The sequence below is a fragment of the Dendrobates tinctorius genome, unplaced genomic scaffold (assembly GCF_039654945.1).
Source record: "Dendrobates tinctorius isolate UK_male_01 unplaced genomic scaffold, ASM3965494v1 ptg000159l, whole genome shotgun sequence".
Taxonomy (NCBI): Eukaryota; Metazoa; Chordata; class Amphibia; order Anura; family Dendrobatidae; genus Dendrobates; species Dendrobates tinctorius.
Window position 1 is genome coordinate 3,301,597 of NW_027361826.1, and position 27,326 is coordinate 3,328,922.

Genomic DNA, 27,326 nt, shown 5'->3' on the forward strand with positions numbered 1-27,326 from the left:
AGGTGGGAAGGTGTATGTAAATGATTGGTTCCGCCATCGAGCAACGGGACTTAGTTTGAACAGTCATTGTGTGCTGACAGAGCCCCTTCAAGATTGATAGTAATTTGACATGAATATACAAGATGGGAATAGCCCTGTAAATTGTGAATGAGACCACATGTCTCAGCTTTTTGCCTACCTTCAAAAATTAAAATAAGGATTGCTGCCCAAAATATCTGGCAGCATCTAAACTCGCTTATTCTGCAGAAATGTAGAGTCCAAAAATAACTGTGACCCTGTGTGTGATGGCGTCAGCCCCCAGATGGCTTTGTGAGGAGTTATTAAATGGCGTGATATCCCTTTAAGGAGCTGTTTTGTACCATTTAAAGGGTTTCTTTCTTTGTGCCTTTGTTTCTTTGAACACAATCCTATCTGCTAGTTGCCCTGGTGATGCGGGGATGGGCTGTGCTCTTTAATGCTTAGACGGCTATTATTCGGAAGTAAAAATAAATTCATCCGCACATTGGTGCCATGAAAGTTCACACGGAGAACACTTCTAACGCTTGATACAGTTTGTCGTTTCTCTGAATGTGGCATTTCAGTCCAGGGACTCGTTCCCAATGTTTAATAGAACGATCAAGGCATCATATAATAAGAGAAGAGACGGGGAAAGCGGAGCAGATGAAAAGCCATATTTGATTTTGCTTATATTATATATTCTGTCTTTCTTTAGTGATTTGAAGTCGCCTGCTCCTCCTGACTCTTCGCTATATGTTCTGTTTTGCACATCACTAATTGCTGTTACTTGAAGAGAGCGCGTGTCATGGCAGATCCCGGAGAGGGCAAGAAGGATGAGGCGGACTACAAGAGGATGCACAGCTTCCCACTAATACGGGTAACAACACCTCTGTTCCACAATTGAACACTTTGAAAAGAACGTGTACACCAATGAAATAAGCCCATTTTACTGTATTAGCCCTCAATCGGATGTCAGTGATTTTTCACGTATGCAAAAAAAAAATACAAGTTTCATAAGTGTTTGGGATCCGAGTTTCGTCAGTGTCCGTTTATCATCAGTGATTTTCATGTAAGGAAAAATAAAGAAATACATTACAAATCTCCATTCCATATGTTAATAGACTTGACAAATGATTTTCATTTATGACACTGGTTAAAAAACTGATTTGTCTCTGAGATTTTTATTTCCGACATACGGTCTGCAAAAAAAAGGGACATGTGAAAAGCCCCATAGACCGCAATGGAAACCAGATGCCTGAATGAGGCTTTAAAGGGAATCTGTCACCTATTTTTTCGTCTATAAGCTGCCGCCACCACCATCAGGGGCTTATCTACAGCATTCTGTAATGCTGTAGATATGCCCCCGATGTAACCTGAAAGATAAGAAAAACAAGTTATATTATACTCACCGGGGGGGGCGGTCCGGTCCTTTCTGGGTCCGATGGGTGTCGCGATCTGGGTCCAGCACCTCCCATCTTCTAGCAATGACGTCCTCCTTGCTTCCAGTCGTGGCTCCGGCGCAGGCGTACTGTTCTACCCTGTCGAGGGCAGAGTACTGCAATGCGCAGGCGCCGGACCTCCCTGACCTTTACCGGCGCCTGCGCACTGCAGTACTCTGCCCTCAACAGGGCAGAGCAGTACGCCTGCGCCGGAGCCGCGACGGGAAGCAAGGAGGAGGACATCATCATCGCTAGAAGATGGGAGGTGCCGGACCACGACACCCATCGGACCGGACCGCCCCCCCCACTTGGTGAGTATAATATAATTTGTTTTTCTTATCCTTCAGGTTACATTGGGGGCTTATCTACAGCATTACAGAATGCTGTAGATAAGCCCCTGATGGCGGTGGCCACATCTTATATGTGAAAAAATAGGTGACAGATTCCCTTTAAAGTGAAACTCTAAATATATGGCTGTTAGTGCATAGAAACTGTAGCATGTTGGTAATCATTTTTTGTTTTGTACTTTCTTCACTGTCTTTTTTTTCATGTAGTTTGTCTAGAGATCAAATTGGTGCTTTACCTGGCGTTGGGAATAATGAGAGATTACTGGGGTTTTTCAGTGGATAAAAAAATGTTTTAAAAGGTCTCCAAACCCTTCAAAGAAATAAAAGTAATGCTCTCCTTCAGTGAGCTTGATTCTCGGCAGCACAATGTCCTGTGTACGTAAGATTTGTGCTGCCGAGAACAATGACCGTTTCTGCGCACAGAACGATCATATTACCAATTGTTCTGTATGCAAGAAAGGGATGTCAGCCTGTCGAAACACTATATTAACCCCTTCACAACATGTCCCTCCCTTTGATGTGGGCTCTGGCATTGAGCCCACATCTTTCCCTGCACATACCAGCTGTTTTGAACAGCTAACACGTGCTCCTAACAGCTGCGGGTGGAATCGCGATCCACCCATGGCTGTTAACACATTTAAATGCCGCTCTCAGTCAATGACAGCGGCATTTAATGTGATCGCCCCCCGAAGCGCGTCACTAATCCCGCCCATGTCACATGACCGCAGGTCGCCAATGTGGTTGTCATTGCTGGATTGATTTTAGCACCACCCAGCAGTCGGCGCTCATAGCAAATAAGCATTTCTTCTACACACAGGCGATCTGATCATCGCCTGTGTGCAGCAGAGGTGATCAGACAACTGCTACCATGGAGACAATTGAAGCATGCAAAAAGTAAAAAAATATACAGTACAGGCCAAAAGTTTGGACACACCTCATTCAAAGAGTTTTCTTTATTTTCATGACTATGAAAATTGTAGATTCACTCTGAAGGCATCAAAACTATGAATTTACACATGTGGAATTATATAATTAACAAAAAAGTGTGAAACAACTGAAAATATGTCTTATATTCTAGGTTCTTCAAAGTAGCCACCTTTTGCTTTGATTACTACTTTGCACACTTGGCATTCTCTTGATGAGCTTCAAGAGGTAGTCACCGGAAATGGTCTTCCAACAGTCTTGAAGGAGTTCCCAGAGATGCTTAGCACTTGTTGGCCCTTTTGCCTTCATTCTACGGTCCAGCTCACCCCATACCATCTCGATTGGGTTCAGGTCTGGTGCCTGGAGGCCAGGTCATCTGGCGTAGCACCCCATCACTCTCCCTCTTGGTCAAATAGCCCTTACACAGCCTGGAGGTGTGTTTGGGGTCATTGTCCTGTTGAAAAATAAATGATGGTCCAACTAAACGCAGACCGGATGGAATAGCATGCCGCTCCACGATGCTGTGGTAGCCATGCTGGTTAAGTATGCCTTCAATTTTGAATAAATCCCCAACAGTGTCACCAGCAAGCACCATCACACCTCCTCCTCCATGCTTCACAGTGGGAACCAGGCATGTAGAGTCCATCCGTTCACCTTTTCTGCATCGCACAAAGATACAGTGGTTGGAACAAAAGATCTCAAATTTGGACTCATCAGACCAAAGCACAGATTTCCACTGGTCTAATGTCCATTCCTTGTGTTCTTTAGCCCAAATAAGTCTCTTTTGCTTGTCCTTAGCAGTGGTTTCCTAGCAGCTATTTTACCATGAAAGCCTGCTGCACAAAGTCTCCTCTTAACAGTTGTTGTAGAGATGTGTCTTCTGCTAGAACTCTGTGTGGCATTGACCTGGTCTTTAATCTGAGCTGTTGCTAACCTGCGATTTCTGAGGCTGGTGACTCGGATGAACTTATCCTCCGCAGCAGAGGTGACTCTTGGTCTTCCTTTCCTGGGGCGGCCCTCATGTGAGCCAGTTTCTTTGTAGCGCATGATGGTTTTTGCCACTGCACTTGGGGACACTTTCAAAGTTTTACCAATTTTTCGGACTGACTGACCTTCATTTCTTAACCCCTTAAGCCCCAAGGGTGGTTTGCACGTTCATGACCGGGCCAATTTTTACAATTCTGACCACTGTCCCTTTATGAGGTCATAACTCTGGAACGCTTCCATGGATCCCGGTGATTCTGACATTGTTTTCTCGTGACATATTGTACTTCATGATAGTGGTAAAATTTCATTCATATAACGTGCGTTTATTTGTGAAAAAAACGGAAATTTGGTGAAAATTTTGCAATTTTCCAAATTTGAATTTTTATGCCCTTAAATCACAGAGATACGGCACACAAAAAACTTAATAAATAACATTTCCCACATATTTACTTTACATCAGCATAATTTTGGAAACAAAATTTTTTTTTGATAGGAAGTTATAAGGGTTAAAAATTGACCAGCCATTTCTCATTTTTGCAACACCATTTTATTTTTACGGCCCACATCACATTTGAAGCCACTTTGAGGGGTCTATATGATAGAAAATACCCAAAAGTGACACCATTCTAAAAACTGCACCCCTTAAGGTGCTCAAAACCACATTCAAGAAGTTTATTAACCCTTTAGGTGCGTCACAGGAATTTTTTGAATATTTAAAAAAAAAATGAACATTTAACTTTTTTTCACAAAAAAAATACTTCAGGTTCAATTTTTTTTATTTTCCCAAGGGTAACAGGAGAAATTGCACTGCAAAAGTTATTGTGCAATTTGTCCTGAGTACGCTGATAAATGATATGAGGGGGGAACCACTGTTTCAGCGCATGGCAAACCTCAGAAGGGAAGGAGCGCCGTTTGACTTTTTCAATGCAAAATTGGCTGGAATTTAGATCGGACGCCATGTCGCATTTGGAGAGCCCCTGATATACCTAAACAGTGGAAACCCCCCACAAGTGACTCCATTTTGGAAACTAGACCCCCCCCAAGGAACTTATCTAGATTTGTGGTGAGAACTTTGAACCCACAAGGGCTTCACAGAAGTTTATAATGCCCGGGCGTGAAAATAAAAAAATCGTATTTTTTCCACAAACATGATCTTTTAGTCCCCATTTTTTTTATTTTCCCAAGGGTAACAGGAGAAGTTGGACCCCAAAAGTTGTTGTCCAATTTGTCCAAAAACTACTGTATGGGGACACGTCGGGGCTCGGAAGGGAAGTAGTGACGTTTTGGAATGCAGACTTTGATGGATTGATGGATTGGTCTGCGGGTGTCATGTGCGTTTGGAGAGCCCCTGATGTACCTAAACTATTGAAACTCCCCACAAGTGACCCCATTTTGGAAACTAAACCCCCCACGGAACGTATCTAGATGTGTGGTGAGCACTTTGAACCCCCAAGTGCTTCACAGAAGTTTATAACGCCTGGGCGTGAAAATAAAAAAATCATTTTTTTTCCACAAAAATGATATTTTTGCCCCCAATTTTTTATTTATCTAAGGGTAACAGGAGAAATTGGACCCCAAAAGTTGTTTTGCAATTTTTCCTGAGTATGCTGATACCCTCTATGTGGGGGTAAAACACTGTTTGGGCGCATGGCAGAGCTTGGAAGGGAAGGAGCACCATTTGACTTTTTCAACGCAGAATTAGCTGGAATTGAGATCAGATGCCATGTTGCATTTGGAGAGCCCCTGATGTGCCCAAACAGTGGAAAACCCCCAATTATAACTCCAACCCTAACCCCAACACACCCCTAACCCTAATGGGAAAATGGAAATAAATACATTTTTTTAATTTTATTATTTTTCCCTAACTAAGGGGGTGATAACGGGGGGTTTGATTTACTATTTATGGCGGTTTTTATGTTTGGCAGCTGTCACACGCTAAAAGACGCTTTTTATTGTAAAAATAGCTTGTGCATCACCACATATTGAGAGCTATAATTTTTCCGTATTTTGACCCACTGAATCATGTGAGGTCTTATTCTTTGCGGGACGAGTTGATGTTTTTATTGGTACCATTTTCGGGCACGTGACATTTTTTTGATCGCTTTTTATTCCGATTTTTGGGACGCAGAATGAACAAAAACCAGCGTTTCACGAATTTCTTTTGGGGGGGTGCGTTTACACCGTTACGCGTGCAGTAAAATTGATAAGGCGGTTTTATTCTTCGGGTCAGTACGGTTACAGCGATACCTCATTTATGTATTTTTTTTTATGTTTTGGTGCTTTTATGCAATGAAAACTATTTTATCTAAAAAATAATTATTTCTGCATCGCTTTATTCTGCGAGCTATAACTTTTTTTATTTTTTGTGGATGACGCTGTATGGCGGCTCGTTTTTTGCGGGACAAGCTGACGTTTTCAGCGGTACCATGGATATTTATATACGTCTTTTTGGTCGCGCGTTATTGTACTTTTTGTTCGGTGGTATGATAATAAATCATTATTTTTTGCTTCGTTTTTTATTTTTTAAGGGGTTCGCTAAAGGGGTTAACTAATGGAACAGTTTTATAGGGCGGGTCGTTACGGACGCGGCGATGCCAAATATGTGTACTTTTATTGTTTTGGCTTTTTTTGATTTTCAAAAAATGAATTTATTGGGGAATGTGTTTGTGTTTTTTTTTTTTTTTTTTTGTTTACTAATTTATTTAGCGATTTAATTTTTACACTTTTGTTTGTTTTTTTTTCAACTTTATTACATTGTCCCAGGTGGGACATCACTGTCCTGTGACAGATCGCTGATCTGTCACATCACAGATCACTGTGACAGATCAGCGATCTATCACAGGCACTGCTGCAGACTTCCTCATGCCTGCGCTTTGCAGGCAGTGAGGAAGTCAGCTCCGTACAGGCCACCCGAAGGTCCCCGTCGCCATCTTGGATCCGGGGGCCTGTAAGGAAAGAGCCCCCCCCCGCAGCAGCGCTGCACATTGCGCTGCCGTGGGGGGCTCAGGGAAGCACGGAGGGAGCCCCCTCCCTGCCGATGCGTCCCTTTAACCCCCCGTACACCGCGATCGTGTTTGATCACGGTGTACAAGGGGTTAACGTGTCGGGGCGGTCCGTGACCGCCCCTGACACATTGTGCCGGGTATCAGCTGTGATAATCAGCTGACACCCGGCCGCGATCAGCGGCGCTCACCATGTGAGCGCAGCTGATCGCTATGACGTACTATCCCGTCCCTGGGAATTAAGTCCCAGGGCACATGGACGGGATAGTACGTCTCATGGCAGAAAGGGGTTAAAGTAATGATTATCACTAGTTTTTCTTTACTTAGCTGCTTTTTTCTTGCCATAATACAAATTCTAACAGTCTATTCAGTAGGACTATCAGCTGTGTATCCACCAGACTTCTGCACAACACAACTGATGGTCCCAACCCCATTTATAAGGCAAGAAATCCCACTTATTAAACCTGACAGGGCACACCTGTGCAGTGAAAACCATTTCCGGTGACTACCTCTTGAAGCTCATCAAGAGAATGCCAAGTGTGCAAGGCAGTAATCAAAGCAAAAGGTGGCTACTTTGAAGAACCTAGAATATAAGACATATTTTCAGTTGTTTCACACTTTTTTGTTAATTATATAATTCCACATGTGTTAATTCATAGTTTTGATGCCTTCAGAGTGAATCTACATAGTCATGAAAATAAAGAAAACTCTTTGAATGAGAAGGTGTGTCCAAACTTTTGGCCTGTACTGTATTTTTTTTAAAATATTAAAAAAATAAATAAAAGTTCAAATCACCCCTCATTTGATCCATTCAAAATAAAATAATTAAAAATACACATATTTGGTATCGCCGCATTCAGAATCATCTGATCTATCAAGCTATAAAAAGAATTAATCCGATCAGTAAACGGCGAAGCGAAAAAAAGTAAAAAACGCCAGAATTATGGTTTTTTTTTGGTCGCCACAACAGTGCATTAAACTGCAATAACCGTCGATCAAAAGATCATATCCACACCAAAATGCTATCATTTAAAACAATGCCTTGGCAAGCAAAATGTAAGCCCTTACCCAGCCCCAGATCACGAAAAATGGAGACGCTACAGGTCTCGGAAAATGCTGCAATTTTTTTTTTTTTTTTTTTAACAAACTTTTGATTTTATTTTCACCATTTAAATAGAAAAACACCTAGACATGTTTGGTCTACGAACACGTAATGACCTGGAGAATCATAATGGCAGGTCCGTTTTAGCACTTGGGGAACATGGTAAAAAAAATCCAAAAAACATTTGTGGAATTGCACTTTTTTTTTTGCAATTTCACCGCAGTTGGAATTTTTTTTTCCTGTTTCCGAGTACACGATATGGTAAAACCTATGGTGTCGTTCAAAAGTACAACTCGTCCCACAAAAACCAAGCCTTCACATGGCCATATTCACGGAAAAATAAAAAAAAGTTATGGCTCAGGGAAGAAGGGGAGCGAAAAACGGCTATGGCGTGAAGGGGTTTTAAACGACTGCTCATCGGCTGACAAGTAGCCGATAAGTGACTGTGATCGGCCAGTGGAAACGCACTGTTTTTTTTTTTTTTTGTTGTTGTTGTTGTTTTTTCATTTTGCTGCTAATTTCAATAAAATTCTGGTGCATTCAACTTGATAAATCAACCCCATTGTGTGTTTGTGTGAACATGTCTATATTCAGGTACACTACATGGCCAAAAGGATTTGGACACCTAGAAATACCATTCATATGTGCTTGTTGAAAATGAAAACATCAAAAGAAGCTTGCACCAAGCCTATTTCAATGGTAGCCAGTGGTCTCAAGGCCTCCATGGTTGCAGGTTGGTGCTCCAATGAGGCCCAACCACAGGCTTCCTAGGAGACGGTGCTTTTAGCTAAATGCTGCAATATAGCTGTATGTATTGCAGTGTATATTACAAGAGATCATGAGAGATGATTGCGGGGTCAAGTCCCTTAAATAGGATACAAATATCTTGTTATATTAGCTTTTTTTATGTATGTGTGTATATATGTTTATATATCTTTATTTATAATGGACGGGACAGGTGGTTCCCTTTCTCCTCCATTACAAATAAAGATATATTTTTATTTTTCACCATTATGAGTAAAAAAAAAAAAAGTATCGCCATAATTGCACTGACCTGAGAAATCATGCAGCCAGGTCATTTTTACTGTACAATGAACACCATAAAAATAAATATAAAAAGCCACAAACAAAAACAATGGTTGAATTAATCACTCTTGACGAACATTTTTTTCCCCATTTTCCAGCACATTATATGCTATGGCTTATTAGTAATGGGTGTAATTGAAAAGGCCAAACCCACTATTTATAGGGGTGTCCACAGAATTCTGGTCCTATAGTGTATAGTTAGCATTCCTCATGATCTAAGTGGTTACTAACCACATTGTATTCTCCCTCCAGCACACGGACATGCCAGAAGAGATGAGAGTAGAAACTATGGAACTCTGTGTTACCGCCTGTGAAAAGTTTGCCAGTAATAATGAGGTAATGTTAGCGTTCACTTCCAGAGTACAATACTCTTCCTGTTACTACCGTAATTTGTATGGAGTGTTAAAGGGAATCTGTCAACAGGTTTTTGCCACCCAATCTGAACACAGTATACTGTAGAGACATAAGCCCGTATCCCAGTGATGTGTCACTTACTGGGCTGTTTGATGTGGTTTTGATAGAATCACAGTTTTATCAGCAGGAGATTATCACTAGAGGACTAGTAAACTTGCTGCTATGTAGTCCTCCATATTCATGAGCACTATGTAACACCGCTGCATCACTGATTGGCAGCTTTCTGCCTATGCACAGTGTACATAGAAAGCTGTCAGTCAGTGATGTGAGTGGGTTATGCAGGACAAAACATAAAAAGAAAAGACTGACCCTCATTCCGTAATCGTTACACCTTGTGTGACTAATGCCAAAATGCAGTTGTTCCCAATACTGCCATACAACATGCTATATAGAAAATGGCAAGACACACTAGAACTCTCTTCAATGCTTCATTTATAAACCTTCAGTTTTCATTTCCGTTATTTAGAATACTCTTCCTGGACATTATGATGCAATCACCATGATCACCGCGGTGGACTCAAGTTCAGTTGATTTGGTGTAAACGATCCTCCTTGCTACAAACAGCAAGGTCGTTATAATGTCTATGAATAGTATTCTATATACAAGAAATGAAAACTGAATTTTTGAAAATGAAGCATTAAAGAAAGTTCAAGTGAGTCTTGCCATTTTCTATACAGCATGGAGTTATACAGGGCTCTGCAGAGAACTGGTAGATCAGCAGAACATAAAGCAGTGATTTTATCAAAACTGCTGCAAGCAGCCCAGTAAGTAACGCGTCACTGAAAATCAGTGTCTCTGTCCCTACATCATGATGCTCACAGATGGGGTAGCAAAAACCTAGTGACAGATTCTTCTTAAAAGGAGTTTTCTAGCCTTATGCAAGAAATCTACAGTCACTCTGTGACTGCAGACTTGTGAATCCTCACATTGCACTCAATGACCATGTAGTCACGTGCCGACCATCTTTAAATGCAAGTTCATTGAGTGAGGCCGGACACAGTCTAGTCAGAATATGTCAAATAAAATGACATATGCCAGACTATGAATAAGAAATACCTAGTTCAAAACGCGTCAGATCTACTGTATGTGACAGCTGACACCCAACAGCTATGCCCATGATGAGTGCTAGCACTGATTGCGGGTATTTAACCCCTCTGATGCTGCTGTCAGTAGTGACAGCGGCATAGAGAAGCATCCTGCAGGGAAGGGGCTCCCTGCGCGTTTCCGTCGGCACATCATACATCATGATGGGATGTCCTGATGGTCTCCATGGAGACCCCCGGCACCAAGATGGTCGCAGGGTCCTGCAGTGAGGTGGCTTGTGAGCGCCTGCTGAGAGCAGGTGCCAGCAGACCTCCTTTCCTGCCTGTCAGATCTGATACGAAGCAGTGAAAAGTGTCAGATCAGCAATTTGACATTATATAGTGACGTCCCATCCTGGGACAATGTAAAAAAAAAAAAAGTTAAAATAAAGTAATACAAAGTAGAAAAATATTTAAAAAAAAAAAATCCTAAATAAAGAAAACAAAATAAATATTTTTCCAATAAATACATTTGTGTAAATAAAAGTACACATATTTGGTATCGCCGTTTCCGTAACGACTCGCTCTATAAAACTGTCCCACTGGTTATCCCTTCAGTGAACACCGTAAAAAAAAAAAAAAAAAAAAAAAAAAAAAAATTAAAAAACGAGGCAAAAAACTATGTTTTAGTATCATACCGCCGAACAAAAAGTGCAATAAAACGCAATGAAAAAGATGGATATAAATAAACATTGTACCCCTGAAAACGTCATCTTGTCCCATAAAAAACAAGCCACCATACAGCGCCATCGGCAGAAAAAAAGTTATAAAAAAGTTATAGCTCGCAGAATAAAGCGATGCAAAAAAATTATTTTCTCTATAAAAAAGTTTTTGTGTAAAAGTGGCAAAACATAAAAAAAGCTATATAAATGAGGTATTGCTGTCATCGTTCTGACTCCAAGAATAAAACTGCTTTATCAATTTTACCATTCGCAGAACTGTATAAAAGATGATAAAAAAAAACAAAAGGCAATTCCTGACTTGCTGGTTTTTGTTCATTCTGTCCCCCGAAAATTGGAATAGAAATCGATCAAAAAATGTCATGTGCCTGAAAATAGTACCAATAAAAACGTCAGCTCGTCCCGCAAAAACAAGACCTCACATGACTCTGTCAGCCGAAATATAAAATTATAGCTCTCAAAAAAGTTTTCGCAATAAAAAGCGTCTTTTAGTGTGTGACAGCAGCCAAATGTAAAGACCTGATATAAATCTGGTATCGCTGTAATCGCACCGACCCGGAGAATCAAGTCGCCTAATCACTTATACCCCTCAAGGAACAGCGGAAAAAATAAAGCAATTCTTCACCTGCTGTTGATTTTTTTTTTTTCAATCTGCCTCCCAAAGATCGCAGTAAGGCTCAGCGCATATTTATCCTATGCACTGAGCGCTTACACCAGGGTTTCCGTGTAAATCTCTGAAATACATGATTCAGACATAACCCCTGGCGGAAGATTCCCTATAATGAGGCAGATGGAGGCACTGTGAATGCCATATGACTTGTGATCTGGTGATATACGTCTTTTTAGGATTACATAAAAGTGCTGGTGGCCACAGTTTTGTGCACTTCTGAAAAGGACACAGCTGAACAGAGGCGAGTCCAGAGAAACTCTGCTGCCTCATTATAGTGAATGTAGGAAAAAAATCTCCAGCGTGAAACTCTATTTCAGAAAAAAATCCAATATTTTATTGATAACATACCCTACTTAAAAATCCAGCATCAAAAATGGAAAGACATGATGACAAATGGGGTCCCTGGTGGTCTGAAACTGACGCATTTCGACCATTCAGGTTTTACTCATGGTATGGAGTTTCATGATGGAGATTTTTTTTCCTGCATTTGCTGCAGACAACGCCCTTAACCAAGGTGGCTCCGTGCTTGGACCAACAGAGGATTATTCAGAGGCTGGTGAGCTGACTTTGTTTCCCCCCTTTCCCTTTCTCCTCCACGTGCATATCATTATAGTGAATGGATCCCTCGGGGGTTTCATCTGTCACGTCACTCGGAGATTTAGATGGAAACCTTGATATAATTGTTCAGCATAGAGCGCCGGATAAATGTGATCCCTAACTTTATATAAAATGTTCCCAATTAAAGCTTCAACTCAATCCACAAAAAAGCAAGTCCCCACTCAGGTCTGTCATCTGTTAACGCAAATATAGGTGCTTCAACATTACTGGTAGCACAAAGGCTCTGGAAAAGCTAAATGGCTTCACGCTCCCCAAAAGAAATTCGGCAAATTATCCACTACAAAATCTAAATGCCCCCTCCCTTCTGAGCCCCAGTGTGCCTAAACCACATTTAGCACCCACATGTTTGGCATTTCTGTAGTGATGAGAGCCCGCCTAATTTACAGATGCATGTCTCCAGAAGCATGAGCTGGGCATAATGTACTGGTGACCACAACGGCAGTTTACAATTTTCACTCAGCAACATCCACTGCTGCCTGTTTCTGGAAAACACCCATGGAGTCAAAATCGTCACTACATCTGTAGATAAATTCCCAAAGGGGTATAATTTCCAAAATGTCGTCACTTGAGGGGGGATTCCACTCTTTCGGCACATCAGGGGCTCTCCAAACGCGACATTCCAGTAAATTTTATATTCAAAAGTCAAATGGCGCTCCATCCCTTCCAAGCCCTGCCGTGTGCCCAAACAGTAGTATTCCCCCACATATGGGGTATCGGCGTACTCAGGAGAAATTGCTCAACAAATTGTGTAGCGCAATTTCACCTGTTACCCTTATGAAAATGCAAAATATGGTGCTATAAAAGATTTATCTGGGAAAAATGTTTTTGTTTTTTTTTTCACGGCTGTGAAGCACCTGGGGATTCAAGGGGCGCAATACACATCTAGATAAGTTTCCTAAGGGGTCTACTTTTCAAAATGTTGTCACTTGTGGGGGTTTACTCTGCTTAGGCACATCAGGGGCTCTCCAAATGCGACATGGCAACCGCTAATTATTCCAGCATATTTTACATTCCAAATGTCAAATGGCGCTCCTTCCCTTCCGAGCGCTGCCATGTGCCCAAACGGTAGATTTTCCCAAACATATGGGGTATCTTCATTCTCAGGAGAAATTGCACAACAAAACATATGGTCCATTTTCTCCTGTTACCCTTGCGAAAGCAAAAAAAAAAGTCTAAAGGAAAATTCTTGGAAAAAAAAAAGAAAAGTAAATGTTTATTTTTTTTGACATTCCAAAAATTCCTGTGAAGCACCTGAAGGGTTAATAAACATCTTGGTTTTGAGCACCTTGAGGGGTGCAGTTTTTAGAATGGTGTCACTTTTGGGTATGTTCTGTCATATAGACCCCTCAAAGTCACTTCAAATGTGAGGTGGTCCCTAAAAAAAAAATGGTTTTGCAAATTTTGTTGTAAAAATGAGAAATCACTGGTCAACTTTTAACCCTTTTAACTTCTTAAAAAAAAAATTGTTTCCAAAATTGTGCTTATGTAAAGTAGACATGTGGGAAATGTTGTTTATTAATTATTTTGTGTGATATAACTCTGACTTAAGGGCATAAAAATTATAAGTTTGAAAATTGCAAAATTTTCTCTAAATTTTCGTGTGTTTTTTTTTTTTTTTTAACAAATAAACACAAGTCCTATCAAATAAATTTTACCACTATCATGAAGTACAATATGTCATGAGAAAACAAGCTCAGAATCACAGGGATCCATTGAAGCGTCCCAGAGTTATGATCTCATAAAGGGACAGTGGTTGGAATTGTAAAAATTGGCCCTGTCAGGAAGGTGAAAACAGGCTTCGGGGTGAAGGGGTTAACATGGCACCGTTCCCGGGGACTGCCCTTAGGCTGTGTGCACACGCTGCGGATTCCGCTGCGTTTCCGCAGCGGTTTTGGTGTACAGTACCATTCATTTGAATGGGAAAAAAAACCGCTGTGCCGACGCTGCGGAAAAAACCGCGCGGATTTGCTGCGGTTTTGAATCCGCAGAAAGAATTGCATGTCAATTCTTTCTGCGGAAACCGCTGCGGGTTCCTATCTCCACCATTGTGTAGATAGTGAATCCGCAGGACCAAACCGCAGGCAAAACCGCAGATAATCCGCAGGTCTTTGGACCTGCGGATTATCTGCGGTTTTTGCAAAATCCGTGCGGATTAATCCGCAGCGGATTCCGCAGCGTGTGCACGTACCCTTATGTTTTCTGCCTTTTAATGAAATTGTAATATATTTTTGTTTTTAATCACGCTTTCTCGGACCTGTTGCTGGATACTCACTTCTCAGAATATGTCAAGTATGCAGACCTCACATCATGATTAGCAAGTCTGCAGTCACAAAAAGTGGCTGCAGACTTGTAGCCTAAAGCCAGACCCCTTTAGGCTATGTGCACACGTATGCAGATAATTTTGGCATAAAAACAGGACTCCTTCCCAGAAAACGTGCGTTTTTCCACTCGTTTTTGCCACGAATTTTGCCGCACGTCCCCAGACATATAGAAAATAGCCAGAAATTCGGAATTTACCGCGAAAATAATGAGCATGCTGCCATGGATTCTGGTGATTCTGACATTATTTTCTCGAGACATATTGTACTTCATGATAGTGGTAAAATTTCATTCAAATAACTTGCGTTTATTTGTGAAAAAAACGGAAATTTGGCGAAAATTTTGAAAATTTCGCAATTTTCCAACGTTGAATTTTTATGCCCTTAAATCACAGAGATATGGCACACAAAAAACTTAAGTAACATTTCCCACATGTTTACTTTACATCAGCACAATTTTGGAACCAAAATTTTTTTTTTGTTAAGTTATAAGGGTTAAAAATTAACCAGCGATTTTCTCATTTTTGCAACACCATTTTATTTTTACGGACCACATCACATTTGAAGTCACTTTGAGGGGTCTATATGATACAAAATCCCCAAAAGTGACACCATTCTAAAAACTGCACCCCCTCAAGGTGTTCAAAACCACATTCAAGAAGTTTATTGACCCTTCAGGTGCTTCACAGGAATTTTTTGAATGTTTAAAAAAAAAAATGAACATTTAACTTTTTTTCACAAAAAAAATTACTTCAGGTCCAATTTTTTTTTATTCTACCAAGGGTAACAGGAGAAATTAGACTGCAAAAGTTATTGTGCAATTTGTTCTGAGTACGCTGTTACCTGATATGTGTATGGGCACACGTCGGGGCTCGGAAGAGAAGTAGTGACGTTTTGGAATGCAGACATTGATGAAATGGTCTGCGGGTGTCATGTCGCGTTTGGAGAGCCTCTGATGTGCCTAAACTGTTGGAACTCCCCACAAAAGTGACCCCATTTTGGAAACTAGACCCCCTACGGAACTTATCTAGATGTGTGGTGAGCACTTTGAACCCCCAAGTGCTTCACAGAAGTTTATAACGTCCGGGCGTGAAAATAAAAAAATCATATTTTTTCCACAAAAATTATATTTCTGTCCCCAATTTTTTATTTTCCTAAGGGTAACAGGAGAAATTGGACCCCAAAAGTTGTTTTGCAATTTGTCCTGAGTAGGCTGATACCCTATATGTGGGGGTAAACCACTGTTTGGGCACATGGCAGAGCTTGGAAGCGAAGGAGCACCATTTGACTTTTTCAACGCAGAATTGGCTGGAATTGAGATCAAATGCCATGTTGCGTTTATAGAGCACCTGATGTGCCCAAACAGTGGAAACCCCCCAATTCTAACGCCAACCCTAACCCCAACACACTCCTAACCCTATACCTAGCCCTAATGGGAAAATGGAAATAAATTCTTTTTTTTTTTTTTTTTAATTTTATTATTTTTCCCTAATTAGGGTGATAACGGTGATTTACTATTTGTGGCGGGTTTTTATGTTTGGCAGCTGTCGCACGCTAAAAAACACTTTTTATTGTTAAAATAGTTTTTGCATCACCACATTTTGAGACCTATAATTTTTTCGTATTTTGACCCACAGAGTCATGTGAGGTCTTATTTTTTGCGGGACGAGTTGACGTTTTTATTGGTACCATTTTCAGGCGCGTGACATTTTTTGATCGCTTTTTATTCCGATTTTTGGGATGTAGAATGAACAAAAACCAGCATTTCAAGAATTTCTTTTGGGGGGTGCGTTTACACCGTTACACGTGCAGTAAAATTGATAAGGCGGTTTTATTCTTCGGGTCAGTACGGTTACAGCGATACCTCATTTATGTCTTTTTTTTTTTTTTTTTTTTTTTTTTATGTTTTGGTGCTTTTATGCAATGAAAACAATTTTATATAAAAAATAATTATTTATGCATCGCTTTATTATGCGAGCTATAACTTTTTTTATTTTTTTGCTGATGACGCTGTATGGTGGCTCGTTTTTTGCGGGACAAGATGACGTTTTCAGCGGTACCATGGTTATTTATATCCGTCTTTTTGATCGCGCGTTATTGCACTTTTTGTTCGGCGGTATGATAAATCATTATTTTGCTTTTTTTATTTTTTAAGGGGTTCGGTAAAGGGGTTAACTAGTGGGACAATTTTATAGGGCGGGTCGTTACGGATGCGGCGATACCAAATATGTGTACTTTTATTGATTTTTTTTTTTTTTTTTTTTTTTTGTTTGTTTGTTTTTATTTCCAAAAAATGAATTTATTAGGGAATATTTTTTATTTATTTAGCGATTTAATTTTTTTTTACACTTTTTTTTTTTTTTTTTTTGCTTTATTACAATGTCCCAGGGGGGGACATAACTGTCATGTGACAGATCGCTGATCTTTCACATCACAGATCGCTGTGACAGATCAGCGATTTGTCACAGGCACTGCTGCAGACTTCCTCATGCCTGCGCTTTGCATGCACTGAGGAAGCCAGCTCCCTGCAGGGCCCCGAAGGTCCCCGTCGCCATCTTGGATCGGGGGACCTGCAGGGAAGGAGCCCCCCGCAGCAGCGCTGCACATTGCGCTGCTGTGGGGGGCTCAGGGAAGCACGGAGGGAGCCCCCTCCCTGCTGATGCTTCCCTTTAACCCCCGGTACACCGCGATCGTGTTTGGGGTTAACGTGTCGGGGGTGGTCTGTGACCGCCCCTGACACATAGTGCCGGGTGTCAGCTGTGATAATCAGCTGACACCCAGCCGCGATCAGCTGCGCTCCCCCCGTGAGCGCAGCTGATCGCGCTAGACGTACTATCCCGTCCATGGGCATAGGGGCACAGGTCCCATGGACGAGATAGTACGTCTTATGTCAGAAAGGGGTTAAGCTATTTTTTTGTGTTAGCGCTGATGCTTTGCTGGGGTCCTGGATTCAAATAAGGACGACAACTACAAGGAGTTTTTCTGTTCTACTCGTGTTTCCATGGGATTTCTCCAGGTTCCTCCCATGCGAAAAAAGACATACTATTAGAGATTTAGATTGTGAGCCCCAATGGGGGCAGTGTATAGAATCTTATAATGTTGGAAGGGACCTCAAGGGTCGTCATGTCCAAACCCCTGTTCAATGCAGGATTCACTAAACCATCTCTGACAGATGTCTGTCCAGCCTGTTTGAAGACTTCCATTGAAGGAGAACTCACCACCTCGCAATGGTGCTATATAAGCAAAGTATAATAAGTAAATTGATAATTGTATTTGTCACTGCCCTTGTTTATGCAAGTTCACTAAGGGTCCGTTTACAAGGAAGGACTGGCAGCACTAAACGACCGTCAATTGGTAAACCTTTATAGATCGATAGATGTTTAATAGCCTATATACACAGGCAAACCACTGTAAACAATTTGTACCAAACTACCTTGTTATATATTGATGGCCTATGTGAAGCAAAAAAAGAAGAAATATGCAGCACTCACCAATGTAGCTGAAAATGTAGCTGAAAAACTGTGAGTCTTTATTTCACATATTTTCCATCAAATGTGTGGACATGCAGGACGTGGAGTAATGCTAGGGGAGGGAGGTGCCAGACAACGGCCGTTTCGCAATTACTCGCTTCTACGGGTCCAGGTGGTAGATGTTGATCTAATGCTAGGAAAAAATTAAACCTAAACATGAGGTTCTTAGCTTAATATTCTGATCAGACTATATGCAGCCCACTGCCACATCACGGCGAATCTCTAAGTGGGTTCCTAATCTAAAAGGTGCTGCGCAATGTGCCGACCACCGCTGAAGTGACAGCACACCAACAGGAGGGGTGACCCGGACCCCAGAGCACCCATGCTGCAAGGCAAAGCACCCACTGCTCCAGGCCACTCCACCCCACAGCCACACCAACACATCAGCAATGGACACATGTTTTCACAAGTATTAGCTGAGAGCAAAAGTAGGAGGAACCCCTCGTTCAGTCTCCTGCTAACTAAAAACACCTGTGCCAAATGGAAGACTAGTGTCCAAGTAAAACAAAAAGGAGGGGACAGTGTGTAATATGCCACAACAGTAAGAAAAGAGCATGGACCGCACATCTAAAAATTAAACGCCGATTTAATGCTACTAGGCAAAAATGTACCAAACTGAACATGAGGTTCTTAACTTAATATTCTGATCAGACTGTATGAAGACCACTTAAATTAAAGGCAATCTATCAGCAGGATTGTGCACAGTAACCTACAGACAGTGTCAGGTCAGCACCGTTATACTGATTACAATGTTACCTGGTGATGATATCCATCTTGTGGTTGTTGTTTAATCTTTATTTTCAGTTTTGAGTTAATGATCTGCCCATGCTCTGGGGCAGCCTGAGGGGGGTCTTCATGTGGTGCTCTGCTTAGCTATTCATCAGTATGGCTTCTGACAGGTCACTGATCCCTCACTCACCTGCCCCATAGTTTACATAATGAGTAATGCAGTATATATACATACTGAAAAAAAAAAGAAAACACCATTCTGCAGGCAGGTTCCAGCCGTGGCGCCTGCGCTGCAGCATAATTGCATGTGTAATGTGCATGTAATTAATGTGATTTAAGTCATCCTAATATTTAAAAAAAAAAAATCCATTTGAAAATGGCACCTGCCGCACCTGCGCAGTAGCGGCAGTCGCTGTATACAGAAGTGATCCAACAGCTGCTATTGTGCAGGTGCTGGCGGTGCCATCTTGCTGGAAAAAAAAATTTCCTCCTTCAAGATGGCACCACCAATGCCTGCGCAATAGCAGCTATCAGATCACCTCTGTATACAGCGACAGCCACTACTGCGCAGGCGCGGCGGGCGCCATTTTCAAATGGATTTTTTTTTTTTTTTTTTTTAAATATCAGGATGACCTCAGTCACTTTAATTATGTACACATTAAACATGCAATTATTCTGCAGCGCAGGAACCACAGCCGGCACCGGTCTGCAGAAGGGTTTTTTTTTTTTCAGTATCTACTATATAGTCGTCTAATTCTGTCTGTCTGTAACGGAAATCCGGTGTCGCTGATTGATCAATCAGCGACAGGCCACAGTGCCACGTAGTTCAGTCACATTTACTGAAGAAGTTCTGTTAGCCTCAGTGCCACATAGTTCAGTCACCTTTACTGGACAAGTTCTGTCAGTCATAGTGCTACATAGTTCAGTCACCTTTACTGAAGACGTTCTGTCAGTCATAGTGTTACATAGATCAGTCACGTTTACTGGACAAGTTCTGTCAGTCACAGTGCCACATAGTTCAGTCACGTTTACTGAAGACGTTCTGTCAGTCATAGTGCTACATGGTTCAGTCACCTTTACTGGACAAGTTCTGTCAGTCATAGTGCCACATAGATCAGTCACGTTTACCAAAAAAGTCCTGTTAGCCACAGTGCCACATAGTTCAGTCACGTTTACTGAACAAGTTCTGTCAGTCATAGTGCCACATAGTTCAGTCACGTTTACTGAACAAGTTCTGTCAGTCATAGTGCCACATAGTTCAGTCACGTTTACTGAACAAGTTCTGTCAGTCATAGTGCCACATAGTTCAGTCACGTTTACTGGACAAGTTCTGTCAGTCATAGTGCCACATAGTTCAGTCACGTTTACTGGACAAGTTCTGTCAGTCATAGTGCCACATAGTTCAGTCACGTTTACTGAACAAGTTCTGTCAGTCATAGTGCCACATAGTTCAGTCACGTTTACTGAACAAGTTCTGTCAGTCATAGTGCCACATAGTTCAGTCACGTTTACTGAACAAGTTCTGTCAGTCATAGTGCCACATAGTTCAGTCACGTTTACTGAACAAGTTCTGTCAGTCATAGTGCCACATAGTTCAGTCACGTTTACTGGACAAGTTCTGTCAGTCATAGTGCCACATAGATCAGTCATGTTTACTGAACAAGTTCTGTCAGTCATATTGCCACATAGTTCTGTCACGTTTACTGGACAAGTTCTGTCAGTCACAGTGCCACATAGATCAGTCACGTTTACTGAACAAGTCCTGTCAGTCATAGTTCCACATAGATCCGTCATGTTTACTGAACAAGTCCTGTTAGCCACAGTGCCACATAGTACAGTCACGTTTACTGGACAAGTTCTGTCAGTCATAGTGCCACATAGTTCAGTCACGTTTACTGGACAAGTTCTGTCAGTCATAGTGCCACATAGTTCAGTCACGCTTACTGGACAAGTTCTGTCAGTCATAGTGCCACATAGTTCAGTCACGCTTACTGGACAAGTTCTGTCAGTCGTAGTGCCACATAGTTCAGTCACGCTTACTGGACAAGTTCTGTCAGTCGTAGTGCCACATAGTTCAGTCACGCTTACTGGACAAGTTCTGTCAGTCATAGTGCCACATAGTTCAGTCACGCTTACTGGACAAGTTCTGTCAGTCATAGTGCCACCTAGTTCAGTCATGTTTACTGGACAAGTTCTGTCAGTCACAGTGTGATGTAATTCAGTCATGTTTACTGAACAAGTTCTGTCAGTCAAAAGTTGCTTATAGATAGTCAAAAGGTATTCACAAGAAATGTGGCGTACAAAAAAAGTTTGGGTTGATATTGTTAACAAATATATTATAGTGTCGATGTTCTTCTTTCGTCCGATGATTTTTTAAATACAGTTAGATATTCATGTAATGGTTTATATATTTTGATAATCTGTTTATCAATTTCGTTCAGTTGTATTAAGTTCTATGAGCAATAACATTTAATGATCATGTACATATTTTACCTGGAAAATCCTGTGTATTCATTGCATTATTCTTAAATCTTCATAAATAAACTACATACATATTCTAGAAAACCCGATGCGTTAGAATCGGGCCACCATCTAGTGTATATATAACATTCATTATGTAAACTTGGGGACAGGTCAGTGAGGGATCAGTAACCGGTCAGAAGCCATACTGATGAATACCTAATCAGGTTCCCTTTAAGAGCCACTTTTGTAAATTTTTACCTAGCGAAATAGATCAACATATGAATTTTGAATAGTCATAATTATTTTATTTCTATAGCACCAACATATTCCACAGCACTTTACATTACAGAGGGGAAATGTACAGACAATAAAGATCTAACAGAGTAACAACAGACACCAAAAGAAGTAAGGGCCCTGCTCACAAGCTTTCAATCTATGAGAATCGGTTTTGGATCTGCGGCTTGGACCAGCATTCCTCCCAATTGACACATGGGGGTTTTAATTATCAGGAGAGTGTATGACACATGACTGGAATAGGGGACTCTGCCCCCACATCATGCTACTCACAGATGGGGTATAAAAAATCTAGTGACCGAATCCCTTTAAATATAAAGGCAGCCGCAGATTGGTGATATGTACTCTTCACGTGCATGAGGCTGCGATCCCTCTGAGTAGATGGATGAGGTGCAATTCTGCTGCTCCAAAAATGTTGCAGCGGCTTTTAGCTGTATTATCAGAATTCATGACAGAATGTCTCACTTATTGTTAATTTTAGTCTATTTAATATATTAATTTATTTTTTTCATTTTGGTAATGAAACAAAAACAGCTGCACATTAGTCATGCTTTGACCACTTTGTGAGACTCCCAACCTCAGTAAACTCTTTTGTAACCATCACTGAACTAAGCAAAAGGCATCCGCATGTAAACAAGATTGCTATTCAGAAATCTTGCAAATGATGAAGGATTAAAGGGTTGTCCACTACTAGGATAATCCCTTCTCGTTCCTCATGTTTGGCCCTGCTAAAATAAAAACCCTTATACTCCCCTCCTGTGCTGACGTCGCTCCAGCAGTGTCGGCACTCACATTTCCGGGGCTCTGGTGGGGTTATGTCACGTGAGCGCTGAGCCCAATCAGCGTCTGCGTCACTGACACAGACACACACTTTGGACGTATTAAACCTCAACAGCAAGTCAAAGATGCGCCTGCTGTCTGATTTCCTCTTGATGTTCGATTTGTCCGAAGGCGGAGACTGTGACACTGGCTCTGATTGGGCGTAGAGGTCATGTGACACCGCTGAAACTGTGACGGCATCGGAGGGAAGTATAAGCGTTTTTATTTTAACGGGGCTAAGCATAAGGAATGAGCAGGGGTTGTCCTAGTAGTGGACAACCCCTTTAAAGAAAACCCAATTCCTTTAGAAGATCATTAGCTAATTTTTGTGATTTTCTGAAATTGTTAATCTTTCTTTTTTCAGAGTGCAGCAAAGATGATAAAAGAGACAATGGACAAGAAGTTTGGATCCTCATGGCATGTAGTGATCGGGGAAGGCTTTGGTTTTGAGATCACTCATGAAGTCAAGAACCTTCTATACATGTTTTTTGGGGGCAGCTTGGCTATTTGTGTGTGGAAGTGCTCCTGAGGGACCTTGTTCAGGTTGCCCCCTCCTTCCACGTCTTACCTTCTACTCAGGATGTGCTGCTACAAGGCATCGCTCAGGAAAGAGTCTCCAGCCGGGTTCTCTGTTTATCTTTTGGGGTGTCTGGGAGTCACCTCTTGACCCATTGGGAATCAGAAGGGTTTGCAATAGATTTGCAGGCACCTACAGCTTGGATTGTTTTTACCTATACAAGAAGGGGTATAGATCGGCTCTTGCAATACGTTCCTCATTAGATGCTCTGGAGCTTTTCAGCAATCATTGACACCAAATGAAGAATAGGAACAGCTGTCAAACACCTTATCCGAACCCCTGACCCTCAGAGTCTTTTGTAACTAGTAATAATGTATGCACAGGGTTTTACCGTCCAACTGGCACCGCAGCTCTGGTTTCCCAAATATATTTTATGGTCACTCTCATTCCTCATTTTTTGTTTCCTTACGAGAACATTTCTCTTTCATTATCTATTTCCTTGACACTCTGCCCTCTTGTAATTCTCAATATCACACATTCTGACATGTATGAGTCACTTCTATCCTCTCCTCTTAACGAGCCGTCTTTACCAGCCTCCCTCGGGAGAATTCTTTCAACATAAATATAACGATTCATCACCTCGTATTTTTGTTATGAATTTTTAAAAGGCACATATAAAGTTGACCCGTCATCCATACATTTATAGAGTACCAGCACCTATAGGAGAAAAGCATCTGACCTCGGAATAGGATCATATTTGATGGCGGTCAGTTTATTTGCATTTCATGTGTGATAGATGTGACAAACGGTGCGGTTTCAAAATTGTGTACCAGTTACAGTAAGTATTGTCTAGGCTAGATATTGATTTTGCAGGTAGGTGTGCAGAAATATCTCGGTTGATCCGCTGGGTTTCTCTATTCATCATAGCTGCATTCACCCGAGTGGCATGTATACACACATAAATAGATAGATATTTGTGCAATATATTTTCTTTCGACTTTTTTTAATCCGCATACGATCATTTATGAATTTCCATCTCCCAGTTCTATCTCTCACTCCCCCTCACCGCCCGTTGTCCACTTGACGTAGACACGCATCATAGACTATCCACAAGCCATAAATAATAGATCAGGAGATTAGGATACCACAGAGAAGCCTGCCAGCTACCAGTCCTTAATTCCTCTTGTTGAATGGAAGAAACGTGAAGCCATGTTTCTCGGAAGGATTTTATACTCTGTTGGAACTTCAAGTATGCTGTTTTTTATGTTACCTCTGGTTATAAACCTGTTTACTCTATTTGTCATTAATAAACTTCCTTGGATTTTTTACAGAAGATTTTGTTTGTTCATGCATATATATTCATGCAAGCCCAAGGTTATGGTCTCGTGTAGGATTTTTTGCAGGATTTCCTAAAACATTTGATTAGAAAATGGAATTTTTAAAAGTTAATTCAAATTATTCTTTCAACTCTATCCCATCGCATCCAAATTTGTTTTTTGTGCTCTTGTTTTCTCTTCCTTTTTTCTAAGAGCCATAACACTTTGATTGAGGTTTTGTTTTTAATATTCGGGAAAAATATAGAAATCCAGCAAAGGGATCCTTAAAATAACATCTTTATTGAAGATCTATTAAAAATTCAATGTGGAATTGAATACGCATACGCGTTTCTGACACAACGTCTTTAATCATTGTTTGGGTATGCAATAACTAAGGATGTTGTGTCAGAAACCCGTATGCTTTTCCACATTGAATTTTTAATACATCTTTATTGAAGATCTAAGAATCCCTTTGCTGGATTTTTACATTTTTCCTGCATGGGAAATCTTGTCGTACTACAAGGCTTTATCCGGGCATCGAGGGATCCTTAATCCGTGAGTAAGATGATTTTCTCGTTCGCCTTATTGGGGGACACAGAGACCATAGGTGTATGCTGCTGCCACTAGGAGGCTGACACTATGCACAAAAAAAGGTTAGCTCCTCCTCCGCAGTGTACACCCCACCGACCGGCAGGGAATTCCTCAGTTTAGCTTCGTGTCAGTAGGAGGTGGACACGGGTCTTTCATTAGACCTATACCTACCTCGTTGTGCGTCGTTCCTTTTCAGGTTCCCGGAGGGATACAGTGTGAACAGTCACAACTGTACTCACACAAAGAGACTGAGTACGGCGTGTACTGCCATCCCGTATCCTCATAGGTCTCTACAGCAGGACCAGGAGACCGTACACGGATGTGTGTCAGGCGATCCAGCTGGTCCTCGTCCCCTGCCTCCCACCCACTCACCTACCAGAGCCTGTCGGTTGGATGAGGCGCGGATACTCTTCGTGACAACACACGCTGGATGAAGGTACCTTTATTATAGAGACGGATCAGGCAGGGTAAGTATGAGGCCCGGGTCCCATTCTCCTCGGCAGCTCCAGAGGTCACTGTGGCAGTACTGCGACGCCGCCCCGCGCTTCCCGGCGGCCGCCGCATTTAATTCAGGCCCGGCTTCTCGGCCTGTTCTGCCACAACTTGCCCCCAGTGCATTTCTAGGGGGGGGGTTTCTCCCTTCCGGCCCCAGCGAGCCTCAGGAGCGGTCATCGCGGCCACGCCCCCCGCCTTCTTTCTCGGGCGGACTTTCCTCCCGCCTGCTTTAAGCCTGCCCACCGCCTTCTCCCCTCACTCTAAGTCTCCCTGAGGCGGCGCTGTCTCCACCCACCCCAGTCTGGATAGGACGGCGCCATTTTTAACATCGGCGGTTAGCCCTGCCCATCTTCTTCCTCGGTCTCTGCAGGAAAGCGCGCGCTTCCTGCTCTGTTCTCAGGCTGCCGCCATTTTCACAGCCTGTCAGCCGGACGCTGTCTTATCTGCCGTGCCCCCTGCAAGCCCAGACGAGCCGTGCACTTCATTTGCTGGAAGCTGCGACAGCACACCGGACCGTGAGTAGCTCTGCGACTGCAGACTGACACCCTCCTCTGCCTCCGGTCCCCCCAACCTTCCGGCACTGCCTCAGTGACTGTCCGTCAGTATGTCTAATTCTAAGTCTGACCGCTCTCGTCCTCCTGCCTCCTCTTGCACCTTAGTTAAGTACTTTGCGTGCTCTTCTTGCAATCGCAAACTTCCCTCAGGTCAGTCCACTTCCCTCTGCCTGGATTGTAGCAACCCTATTCAGCCTGACGCCGCCCAGGAGCCATCTAGGGCCCCAGGCGAGAGTGAACCCCCCATGCCTGGCTGGGCCTAGTCTCTATCACAGTCAGTGGCAGACCTCACCAGGGTGTCTCAGACCCTAGTAGCCGTCCTGGATAAGTTGCCCCTGGACACCTCTACAGCGTCCAGCAGGTCCCGAGAGATTCCATCTGAGTCGGCCAGCGTTAGTCGCAAAAGACCCAGGCAGGATCCCCAGCCGGATTCCTCTCCTCGCCCCATGTCACCACATAGTCCTTCTCGGCAGCCTCCCTCCCGGGCCTCCTCTCCCGAGTCAGGTGAAGCGCTCTCGGACGGATCATCTGAGGGGATCTTAGAGCTGGATTCGGATCAGGATGCGAACATGAGGGTTACTGTGCAGAACCTCATTGCAGCGATCCATCAGACCTTCGACATTGCTGACCCCCCTGCGAAATCCTCAGATCAGGAGGTTTCGTTCAGACGGGAGGAAACACCCTCCAGGGTATTCCCTTTACATTCCGAGTTTGTAAAGATTTTTACCAGGGAAAGAGGGGATCCGACCAGACGCTTTCAACGAGGGAAGCGTCTCAGCGTTCTGTACCCGTTTGCTGAAGAGCTCACGGACAACTGGTCTGCTTCTCCCTCGGTCGATCCGCCCGTGTCCAGGCTTTCTAATAACACGGTTCTCCCGCTTTCAGGCGTGGCGTCTCTTAGGGATTCTAATGATAGGATCATAGAATCCCTAGCGAAGTCTGCCTTCGAAGCGGCTTCGACGGCGGTATGCCCAATTTTTGCTTCATCTTGGGCAGCAAAAGCCATAGCCACTTGGGCAGAGGATCTTCGTCAGGGCATCCTAGAGAAAGCACAACCAGATCGATTGGCCGATCTTGCCAATCAGATTTCCCATGCGGGGGATTATCTGCTTTCTGCTTCTTTGGATGCCGCATCCTGCGCAGTCCAGGCGTTAAGTAACGTTGTGGCAATCCGACGTACAATTTGGCTCAAGGCCTGGCAGGCGGACCTGTCTTCTAAAAAGTCTCTTACTAATCTGCCTTTTCAGGGAGGGCGCCTCTTTGGATCCCAATTGGACCAAATTATTAAGGACGCCACCGGAGGCTCGAGTTCTCTCCTGCCTCAGGCCAAACCTCGCTGACCCCCACTGAGG

At 42.5% G+C, this 27,326-nt stretch overlaps 1 protein-coding gene across 2 annotated transcripts in view; it reads left to right on the top strand.

Annotated features, from left to right (window-relative positions):
* The window catches only part of DNAL4 (dynein axonemal light chain 4), a 41,616-nt gene extending 17,265 nt beyond the window's left edge, over positions 1-24,351 (top strand). For both annotated transcript variants that reach the window (XM_073549446.1, XM_073549447.1), the window contains exons 2-4: positions 713-874; positions 9,137-9,220; positions 22,866-24,351. In XM_073549446.1, coding sequence (XP_073405547.1) covers positions 803-874; positions 9,137-9,220; positions 22,866-23,030 — 321 coding nt within the window. In that variant the 5' untranslated portion in view covers positions 713-802 and the 3' untranslated portion in view covers positions 23,031-24,351. The remainder of the gene's footprint in view (positions 1-712; positions 875-9,136; positions 9,221-22,865) is intronic.
* The last annotated feature ends 2,975 nt before the right edge of the window (positions 24,352-27,326 follow it).